This window comes from Argentina silus, assembly GCF_951799395.1.
Source record: "Argentina silus genome assembly, chromosome: 2".
Taxonomy (NCBI): Eukaryota; Metazoa; Chordata; class Actinopteri; order Argentiniformes; family Argentinidae; genus Argentina; species Argentina silus.
In genome coordinates this window covers 27,405,072-27,416,460 of record NC_139656.1, presented here as the reverse complement: position 1 = coordinate 27,416,460, position 11,389 = coordinate 27,405,072, and the positions used below count along the sequence as shown (strand labels likewise).

General features: G+C 42.4%; 1 protein-coding gene across 1 annotated transcript; it reads right to left on the bottom strand.

The window, feature by feature from the left end:
* Positions 1–303: 303 nt before the first annotated feature.
* On the bottom strand, positions 304–5,998 carry smfn (small fragment nuclease). Its single transcript, XM_083688971.1, has 7 exons — positions 5,726–5,998; positions 3,428–3,511; positions 3,258–3,335; positions 2,915–3,026; positions 2,140–2,248; positions 1,379–1,432; positions 304–796 (listed from the first exon to the last, which is right to left on the bottom strand). The coding sequence occupies exons 1-7, from the start codon at positions 5,987–5,989 to the stop codon at positions 670–672; spliced, it is 828 nt and encodes a 275-aa protein (XP_083545097.1). The 5' UTR covers positions 5,990–5,998; the 3' UTR covers positions 304–669.
* Positions 5,999–11,389: the final 5,391 nt, after the last annotated feature.

Sequence of the window (11,389 nt, the reverse complement as noted above, 5' to 3'; positions counted from 1 at the left end):
TCCTCGGCTCGTTTCCTACTCCAAACGTATCGGAGAAGATCTAGGTTCCTCCACTTTGATATTCTCCTCCAATGCTTTTTGAATAGGAAGCGAGTGAAGGACAAAAGAGAGGACGCAAGGAATTTAGTTTCTAACCATTGAGACACAGCCAATGACTGTGTACTGTATCTCATGTGTTTGTATTGTACTGCCATCTAGTGGCGTGCTCGTATCTCAACAGCTCACTGACTACTGGTTGCAATTTTGCCCTGAAAGAACCACAATTTGCTCAAGATGTTCCTCTGAATGACTGTTTATTGTCTTTCAACAGGGCAAAAATAATAACAGTCAATGTCAGGGAAAAGTGGCAACAGAACGACAGGACTCAACAAGCAAAATCCAAAAAGATGTCCATTTTCACATGTATAAAACAATGGGGGGGGGGGGGACTGTATGCGGAAACCTTTTTCCAAACAATGAAATGCGCACATTACACATTTTAACCTGGAAGCCAATCTTTATTTGCTGCTGAACGAAACGGGAACTAAACACAGAGTTAGGTAAGGGTATAACTTTGAAATAATGAATCCTGCTCTCTTTGCTGACACACTGAGGAATTCATGTTTACATCCAGCTGTGCATAGAACATTGAAGATTCCCAACCCCTCGTAAAACCTAACCTCTTCCAACTCACACACTCTTGATACTGTCTCCATTTTCTATTGTCTTGCGCTTCTTTTCCACTGTCTGTGCTTTGAAAATGTTTGTTCTGTAGAAGTGCAGTTCCTTGATGCTCTCCTGAATGTCGGTTAGTGCTCTGGAGGAAAAGAAATATCTTTATTTCAGTGATTCTGATTCTTACATTCTGCATTACTTCTAACACTCTACTGTATGCCACAAACTCTAAATTGTACCTTTATCATTAAACATCATGTCATGTACATCGATCCTATGTTCCTAATGGACTGTGCACCCCTTACTTAATAATGCTCTGTTTATACGATGAAGATGAATACATGGTGACTGTATTGCACTTAAAGAGATGCTACAGGATTTTGGGCACTAATTCTTAACATCAAATCCTTGCTTAAGTGTTGACTGTATGGTTCATATGATGTTAATCCATTTCTTATCTTATTAGACCACACAGTCCTCAGTTTAAGACCAACAAAATAAGCTTTTACTCATGGGAGTGGGGAGGTGTGCTCCTCTCTGACCAATCAGTAGTCATTTCTTGACAATATTTGTCTATTTCGGGGACCCTTTTTGGCTTGTGAACGCCAAATTGTAGAACTAGTGGCTGAAATTATACAGAAATCCTGCAGCATCTCTGTAATGCATGTGCTAAGGTTCTGCGCTAAAGTTTGCATGACTTTTTGTAAACACTTGTCAGACTTGCCTGTGGGAAGCTTTCTTCTGTGGTGCGAGCTTGTACTCCTCTGGAAACCACCGCCTAAAGGGGAGAAAACACAACTCAGTCTCTTTCAAGACTCAATTCATTCCACATTTACTCTATTTACTGCATTGGACATTTACTCTTACTAGAAATCACAGAAATGTATCAATACCTCATTGTTCCAACGTTCTAGGGTTATTCGACACTATCAGGGTAATTCCTTAACACATTTGGGTCTGTTTTATGCAAGTTGCTAAACTGAAAAGAACATGATGAATGCCTTGGGTAAATAGCACCACATTTCTCCCTAACAAAATCAGCAAGACCTTTGAAATTAGGAAAGTACCTATTGAGCAGTTTAAACAGGCTAACAAAAAGCGAATAATGCTCCACACAGGACTGCACGGCCTGTAACTCCATTCCCACTCACAGCCTTATCCCACCTCATTGTCAATGTGTCTCTGGGCACAATAGATTAAGATCCTGGCTAAAAGAGGGAGTGAGAGAGTGTAGGTTGGAAAATTGTCAAATGCTATTCCTAAAAGACAGATACTATCACACCTGGGCGTGATAGGGCATTTGGTTTAAATTCCAAAACCGTGGGAAAAATCACTACAGGTAAGTAGTTAAAAGGGTGAGAACATTTTCAGTGATCACCTGATAAGAGGAATGGAACAACTAGGCTGCTTCGTTTCCAGACTTTGACTAGGCAGTGTCAACACACACACACACACACAGAGACAGACACAGACACACAGACACACCTGCAGAGCTCCTTGATCGTGCTCACGTCGATGATCCTATAGTGGAGGTGGTGCATAAACTGAGGCATGTACTTGTCCAGGAACTTCTTGTCAGCGTGAACTGAGTTACCTGGAGGGAGAAGCACCACTATCAGTTTGAGCCGGCCAGGGCTGCGGCCACATATTATCCAATGGCTTCACTTGCTGCGTCTACGATCCTTCCTCGAAAAATAGTCAAATATCATTTCTTGATGTTTCCCCGCCGAGAGGTGTGTCATGGGGACTGTGAACCTTTATTGAACAGAGTGACAAAACATGATAATGGTAATTGAAAAAGGCTACGACTGGTGTCGTGGTGAGATTCACGACATTGCAGTGTTCTCCCCAGAGAACATAAGCGGGGCGCTGCACCACTGTGTCTTGGCTCCACCACCACGTAAACATTTCAAAGCAAATTAAACTGATATTTAGTCATGAAAGAGGAACTCTCTTCGACATGGTTGTTAAAAGCGAAAGTGTTAAGTGTGTTAATTCTGCGTTTTAGCTGTATTTTTAGCACATTTTTTCACATGAATAAACGCAATTCCGTTTTGATAATGCAATCCAGTGCCAACTTGTTCAAAAATCCCGGGGAGAACCCTGACACGTATAATGGTCGGTGTCCTGCTAGGCCAGGGCACGGGGGCTACGCAGCTGCCAGGGTTCGGGGGCCACTCAAGCTGCCAGGGTTCGGGGGCCACTCAAACTGCCAGGGCACGGGGGCCACTCAAGCTGCCAGGGCAAGGGGGCCACTCACCTGCCAAGGGGCAATGTCCCGGAGGGGTGTGTTGTCTGATGAAGGACAGGAACTCATACTCCGCCTGCTGCAGGCTGATCTTACTGTCCTTCACCGCCTGCGTCAACCCTGACTGGGAAGAAAGAGCTTGGTCATGAGTGCTGGAGTCTTAAGAGGATTTAGAGTAGCAGCAGAGCTTAACATTATCAGTGAAATTATTATTTTTTATCTTTAATATATTTTGTTTTATCTCACTTGCAGGGGTTAACAGAGAGTACTAGGGCAGTGCTGCTTTCAGGTTGGCCGGAAGCTAGATCCCTTGCCCTCGGGCACTGAACGTAAAGCTTCTCGACACACTCCTTACCTTGCCATGATGTTCTGTACACCAATCTGACATTCCGTCCAGCAGTTCATCTGACTGGTTGATGATCAAATTGGGACCCTGTCAGCACAACAACAGATCGACATTATTCTCCCGAATGCAAAGCGGAGCAGAACGCAGCCGACCGAGTGACAGCATGCAGATGACGGTACCTCAGCCAAAACATTCAATTCTGAGTCGGTTATGATGCACGCCATCTCAATTATCTCGTCCTTGTCAATATCAAGGCCTGTCATCTGAAAGAGAAGAGCAGAGAAGGAGATTCAGTATGCACCCACAAGGCATTCCCATCCAAACTACGCTATTGACATGGACAGCAGCAGCAGCATCATCATTCTGCTCTGGCCTTATTCAGGATAAAATACCCCACTAAAAGACAGAAACACCCATTTTTCAAAATGCCTCTAGCTCTGCATTGCAAGCGAGATCATTTGGGAGGTACTAGGGAAAGATAATCAGGCAATGAAAAATAATGATTTCTGGCTTAGTTGGTTTATCCTCCTGTGTCCTATTATATAGGATGTGCACCTATTAAACCCCTGCCAACTGTACATCATAGTAATATGACATAATACGACACAGGAGGATTCTCAACAGTGTCCGTGTTGCAGAGACTGTGTCATAGCAGTTACGTAGACATTTGGTGAACTTCTGACATTACAGTTTTTCTCCATTGTATATACACAAACAATGGAACTATGCACACAATTCTGAAAACTTGAGGCTCATGTATCAATAACAAGACTCAGGACTGCTAAACTCTAAGCACAATTCCCTTGTTTTCACTCAAATAGAAATTCTAAAATCACATTTTTGCAAAACTCAAATTGCATCATTTAGCACATGTTGTTTAGCACAAAAAGGACAAATTGCATCATTTAGCACATGTTGTTCACCTGGAAAACACTGGCCTTCAAAATGCCACACCCTAATTACCAATTGGTCTCACTCACTTCTCACCTGTTCAAACTCAATTGGCAAAACACTTCAATCATGTGTCAGAGCATAAAAGAGGCCTCGGGTGACCTCTACTGTGTTGGGGAAAAAATGGAGCAGCATGGAGAACAGAGAGGAAGAGCAAGACGAGGAGGAGGAGGAGGAGGAGGAGGAGGAGGACAGGTGACGACATCCACGCAGACACATGCCAGGGGTGGATCTGCCACGCCAGGCGCTCCCCCCCCCCCCCCGCTGCTTGGCCAGGGAGAACATCGTAGGCGATGTAGACGAGGTCCTCTGGCCTGATCAGGATCAGAGGCGGGATGCAGACTGATTTACATGTAGATCTGTTTCACCGCATTTTATATTTCTATTTTGTGGGCCTACGAAAACCTTTTTTTTTTTTTGCAGTCAGTTCAGTCAGCTGAACATTTTACTGTTTTACCGTAACAAATAAATATTTGCTTTGTTACCTTTTTGTATTTGTGCACTGATTTCATCATTACATCCCCAGAAAGACAGTCTAAACATCTTCTTACTGTAGTGTTTTTCATTTTACTTATCAGTGAGTTTTGCCAAAATAGGTAACATTTCTGTATTCTCAGAACTCTAACAATGTTGCAGTATCAACTATACGTTTACAGTATGACTCTGGGAAGCTGGATTGTGAGTTTAGCCCAATTGGAGCTCATTAGATATACAAATGTGCATTGTATCCTATTCTGATACAATGATTGTGTCAATGCAATATTTATATATTCACAGTACTGTATTACAATATGGCAACAGTCTTTATATTGCATGTACCATAAAATTGCAACCTATTTTGGGACAAAAAAACCTTTACAATTTAAAAATGAAGAAAAAAGGAAACCATTTCTACACAATTTTATACATTTGAACATGTAACATGGCCTCATGGAGCCAAAACATATATAAACACTATTTTGATGGTTGTGTTTTAAGTTTCACACCAGTGTTTAATTGATGCTCTGTAAGAGATATTGACATGATGGCTGTGTGTATCGTTTTGGTGGAAAGAATCAGTTTTAAGAGAGAACAGTTTTGACAATGGTTAACTCTTTTCAGTTTTGTGTTTAGATTTTTGAGAAAAGGAGCTATAGTTTCAGGAAACGTGTTTAAACGATTGGGAGATCAATGGGACTATTGGGCAAGATGGCATACATGGGAGTGGTGGTCGTAGATAGCGAGCTAGCACCTGCTTTCTATACCACTAGCTTGGCTATCAACCCATCTAGTAAGACTGCACTCTAGTCTCGTCTAGTCTGGCATTATGGCAACTAGAGGAAACTACGTAGCTAGCCTCAACTTGTGGCCAAAGATTTGCAGGCTAGGTAGGTAGGTAGCAAGCTACAGCTAACTAGCTAGCAAGCTACAGCTAAGTAGCTAGCAAGCTAACTACCTACCTACTGCATTACATTTGTCGTTAGTCTTGAATGACATTGCTTGGCTGTCTAGTCAAATCTGGTCATGATGACTGTTAGTTACTGTACCTCCAAATCCACCCACACCATTCTCTGAGTCATGCCCGGGTCTGACCGCGATGAGGATGACATTTTCTTGCTGAAGAAGTAATTCAAACGATGCCCAGTTAGGTCTTTCCTCTGCACAGGGTTAGTTGTCTGATCACGGATTATCCGACCGAGTGAAAAACTTGGAGGGTTGCTGGGTCGGAGTGAAGCCGGGAACTCCGCTGCTCTGCGGAGAAGTTTCAAAGTGCTGAAAGTCCACGCAGATGTTGGCGAGCAGACCGGCATCCTGACCCACTTCCGATCTCACACTGTCGTAAAAGCTCTGCGTCATCAACCAGTCATGGCTGTCTGTTGTGCTCATGATGATGACACATATTTAAAAACTGTTTGTTTTAATATTAATATTTAAAACTGCCCTGATTAAAAATGATCAACTCTATGTATTTTCTATCAAATAACTATACGTAATATCTATTTTCTGCATGATCATTCACCAGAGGGCGGTTTCAGAACCATGGTCAGCGTTACATAGGCTACATTTCCTTTCTCAATATGAACATCCTCACCCCCCCCAAAAAAAAAGAAGAAAAAAAAGATAACACACCTGCTTGCTTTTAACTTATGTACGACTGTTTGTAGTGTTAAAGCTCAGTCACTCTGTTTTGGTTAACTGACAGTAATCCCTATGGGGCTGTCAGTGAGCCTCTGTGTTGCTGTTCGACATGTGTCAGTATGAGATGTGACAGACAGCATCTTATCAGTTTGTTACTGTGCAGACAACAATATGGCAGCACAGATGCAAGTAAGAAAGCTATATCAAACCATCACACATTTTGTGTACTGTAGGAACAATAATTGTATAAATATACATTTGCTTGGGTGCCAAACATCACTGTTGCTGAAGCTTGCGGAGCGCTCTGAATCTGTCTCTGAGAGCCTGCTGTAGCTGAGCAAATTGTCTGAGTGAGGTTTACTTGTTCAAATCCTCATATTTCTCACTTCCTAGACAGATTGGGGGAAAACACAGAAACAAACACATGATTGTGATGTTTGGTTTCTAATTGAGTAAACTTTCCAGACAGTCATTTGCATTAATACTGATGAAACAGTTGTCATCCATGCTGTTTTGAATGGACTCCAGGGCTCAAAGGCTTAATGAACGGACATAATCATGATGTATGAGTCAATATATGACACCAGTTGAACTCAGGGCCACCTCCAGCCCAAGTCTACAGTGATACTGGCATTGTGTGACAGTTTCAATGTTCTTCCGCTCATCCTGGCCACGAAGGGACATCACTGAGACAGGAAATTGCACTCTGTGCCCTGGGCGAGCTGACAGTATGACAAGCCAGGGACATCAGAGATGCATATGTCTACAGAGGTCACGTACGCCTCCGAATCCCCAACCACTGTGGGAGGGTTACTTCTGAAAAGGATGTTGTGATTTCCTCTCATTCTGTGTCTACTTTTTTTCACTTGTCCTCAAGTGTCATCGTGATATATTGTTTTTACACAAGTCTCGACTGCTTGATAGTCAGATTTATTATCACAGGGAAAGAGAAAGAGAAATGCATAGTGGGGGAAAAGCAGCTCTCAATCAAAACTTGATGAAAAGTTACATTGGATCGGAGCAATTTACATTTTTACCTTATGGGCTTCCACTTCTGCATTGTTAAGCTTTTACCCCTCACATGACCTTAGACTGCCTTTCCTCAGCCAATTTTAGATTTGTATTCGTGTTGGGATATGAAACAGGTGGAAATGAGGGAATAGACAGAGGGGAAAGACATGAAAAAAAGAAAAGCCTGACAGCAGACATTTTAGTCCTACAGGATTAGCATAGCAGCTTACTGAGTTTTGACAGGATATCTCACGAATGCTCATGCAACACTCATGCAACAGACAGACAGCCATTGCCATCTCATCTTTGATGATGCGTGTGATGTGACAGCACAGGTTGAGCAAAGTAATGCTCCAGTCCTATGTAGCATTGATGGCCTACTAAATGGATTAAAGATGACTTCTGAATAATACAGAGGTTATTTAACATGTAAGACGGCTGCTTCAGGGATTGCTTGGCTGGAGCTCATTGAAGGACTTTCTCAGACAGGTCACCATCTTTTTTTAATGCACCATGAAACAATAAGTTGTTTTTTTCCATCCTAAAGTTAATACAGTGCATTTGGAAAGTATTCAGACCCCTTCACTTTTTCCACATTTTGTTAAGTTACAGCCTTATTCTAAAATGGATACAATTAATTTTTTTCCTCATCAATCTACACACAATACGCCATAATGGTGAAGCAAAAACAGGTTTTTAGAAATGTTTGCTAATTTATTAAAAATAAAAATCTGAAATATCACATTTACATAAGTATTCAGACCCTTTGCTATGACACTCGAAATTGAGCTCAGGTGCACCCTGTTTCCATTGATCATCCTTGAGATGTTTCTATGACTTGATTGGAGTCCACCTGTGGTAAATTCAATTGATTGGACATGATTTGGAACGACACACACCTGTCTATATAAGGTCCCACAGTTGACAGTGCATGTCAGAGCAAAAACCAGGCCATGAGGTCAAAGGAATTGTCCGTAGACCTCTGAGACAGGATTGTGTTGAGGCACAGATTTGGAGAACGGTACAAAAACATTTCTGCAGTATTGAAGGTCCCCAAGAACACAGTAGCCTCCATCATTCTAAAATGGAAGAAGGTTGGAACCACCAAGACTCTTCCTCGAGCTGGCCGCCCGGCTAAACTGAGCAATAGGGGGGGAAGGGCCATCGTCAGGGAGGTGACCAAGAACCCAATGGTCACTCTGACAGAGCTCCAGAGTTCCTCTATGAAGATGGGAGAACCTTCCAGAAAGACAACCATCTCTGCAGCACTACACCAATAAGGCCTTTATGGTAGAGTGGCCAGACAGAAGCCACTCCTCAGTAAAAAGCACATGACAGCCCGCTTGGAGTTTGCCAAAAGGCAGTTAAAGGACTCTCAGATCATGAGAAACAAGATTCTCTGGTCTGATGAAACCAAGATTGAGCTCTTTGGCCTGAATGCCAAGCGTCACGTCTGGAGGAAACCAGGTACTGCTCATCACCTGGCCAATACCATCCCTACGGTGAAGCATGGTGGTGGCAGCATCATGCTGTGGGGATGTTTTTCAGCGGCAGGGACTAAGAGATTAGTTAGGATATAGGGAACGATGAACGAAGCAAAGTACAGAGATCCTTGATGAAAACCTGCTCCAGAGTGCTCAGGACCTCAGACTGGGGTGAAGGTTCACCTTCCAACAGGACAACAACCCTAAGCACACAGCCAAGATAATGCAGGAGTGGCTTCGGGACAAGTCTCTGAATGTCCTTGAGTGAACCAGCCAGAGCCCGGACTTGAACCCGGTCGAACATCTCTGGAGAGACCTGAAAATAGCTGTGCACTGACGCTCCCCATCCAACCTGACAAAGCTTGAGAGGATCTGCAGAGAAGAATGGGAGAAACTCCCCAAATACAGGTGTGCCAAAGCGTCATACCCAAAAGGACTTGAGGCTGTAATCGCTGCCAAAGGTGCTTCAACAAAGTACTGAGTAAAGGGTCTGAATACTTATGTATATGTGATATTTCAGTTTTTTATTTTTAATAAATTAGCAAACATTTCTAAAAACCTGTTTTGGCTTTGTCTTTATGGGGTATTGTGTGTAGATTGATGAGGAATAAAATGAATTTAATCCATTTTAGAATAAGGCTGTAACATAACAAAATGTGGAAAAAGTGAAGGGGTCTGAATACTTTCCGAATGCACTGTATGTACAATATGTATGTAGTTCTCAGGGAATAAGATACCATTAAATACCAAGGCTGAAATACCTCTCTGCTATAATTCCCTTCCTATCAATGTTTTATGCTGTTGCTTCCACATTTGTTCAGTCTGAACACTTTTGTCAACGTTTGTCTTTCTGGAGAGGAAGTTCTGTACCAGTTCAAGTCCACGCCAGGAGTATATGATTTCTATTTTTCACTGTGCTCAGAATGCAAGTTAGGTAGTGATCTGAAGAAAATTCAGGAAAGTTGTGAAAAATGGTATCGTCCTGCATGTTGCCTTCCTATCCTCACTTTGTCTTCTGTCTCCAAAACACCTTGCAGACACTCCAAACCGACTCATTTTATGACAGAATCCCCACTCTAAAGACTTTGTCTGTATTACATTTTGAAATGTCACTTTGCGACTCTGCAATCCACTTTAGCGTTACAGTATGTTACCATGACAACTGAATGCAAATGTGTATTACATCGTAACAAAGTGACTTTTCAATAATGCAATGCAGACAAAATCTTTGTCACACTATGAGTCGGACTGGAGTGTCTGTGTGAGGTAGGTTGAGCTGGGGAGCTGACATAACACTATGCCATTCTAAAAGATGATGGAACAGTGGAACATCCCTTTAAGATGGAGATCTTGTTTCCGGCGGCGCAGACAGGACATTCCCACTCAAGCCTTTGGATGGTGCCAGAGCCTTGCTAATACCTCACTCACAATCACTCTTCTTCTTCTCACTACTGGGTGGTAAAGAAATATCACATTATAACATTTTCTCAGTGGCCCCTTATAGTTAGTGAATGATTGCAGCCACAGTGACTGTATACATCATCACAACCCCAGAAAATAGTCCAAATGCAAGACCATTGACCATTATAAAAATGTTGATAATGTAGTGATAATTAATTGTGTTTTGCCTGACTCGGTATAGAACGGGGAACTATATTGTATTTGTTATACATAAATACTCCATAAAGCAGTGAAACATTGATTTTTCTATTGCTACTCCCACTCATCCTATGATTGACTCCATGACTGAAGGAAAATAAACGCTTGATTATGACACGGCACAAAAGTAATTTCTCGTGCTGCATTTTGTCAAGAAGACACACCGTTCATTTCCTTTGCTTTTTTGACCCTGACGATAGAAAATTGCCACCGCTGTTACGACGATTTGCCGTAAGTAAGACGAGGCATGACATCGGAAGAGGCAAAATCAGGGGCAAACAAAAGGAGATGCAAAGCAATCAGGCATGCCTGTGAGCTTTGTTAATGTCAGAGGTGTTATATGGTGCATTTGATACGCTTTGTTCAGCATTAGTCACGCACAACCGAGAGAGTGGTGGAACGGAAGTCTCACATTCTGAAGACACGGGTCTCTTTTCTAAGCTACAATCAGATTCTGATGACATCGCTGCTCTCCCATAGATCCTGGAGAAAACCTGGGCCCCCCCCGCATGTTTCATTTGACTGTCTGTATCAGTAGATGGAGTACCTCTATATGCATGTATGTGCACTTTGACCCTTAGGCCTCTATCAAATGTGTGTGTCATGTTGGATATGGCAGCAAGAATACCCATCTATCTCTCCAGTTGTCAAGCAACACTATCGCTTCAGTGTGAGAGCATGCTTTCAATTTACACAGATCACTGCCCAGGGGTCTGCTAAAAAGTAATAACCCAAGTCCTCGGAAAAGCACTGAGGGGTGAAATTGTGAAAAAGATTCACCTCTACTACTTGCAATGCACGTCTACCCTACTGTTGATACCACAACTATAATTACGAGCAAAAGAAACTGTCATTATTGTCAGTGTTGTAACAACAATATGACAACAAAAGTGTTGTCTACCTTCTTCTCAGTACCAT

Bases quoted from the DNA above. Each gene is read 5' to 3' on its own strand.
- smfn (XM_083688971.1), bottom strand. From the start codon at position 5,989: ATGCCGGTCTGCTCGCCAACATCTGCGTGGACTTTCAGCACTTTGAAA. The intron at 2,249-2,914 runs GTGAGTGGCCCC...TTCTCCCTCCAG, and splicing joins GGGACATTGCCCCTTGGCAG to GTAACTCAGTTCACGCTGAC. The intron at 797-1,378 runs GCAAGTCTGACA...CTTTTCCTCCAG, and splicing joins CAGAAGAAAGCTTCCCACAG to AGCACTAACCGACATTCAGG.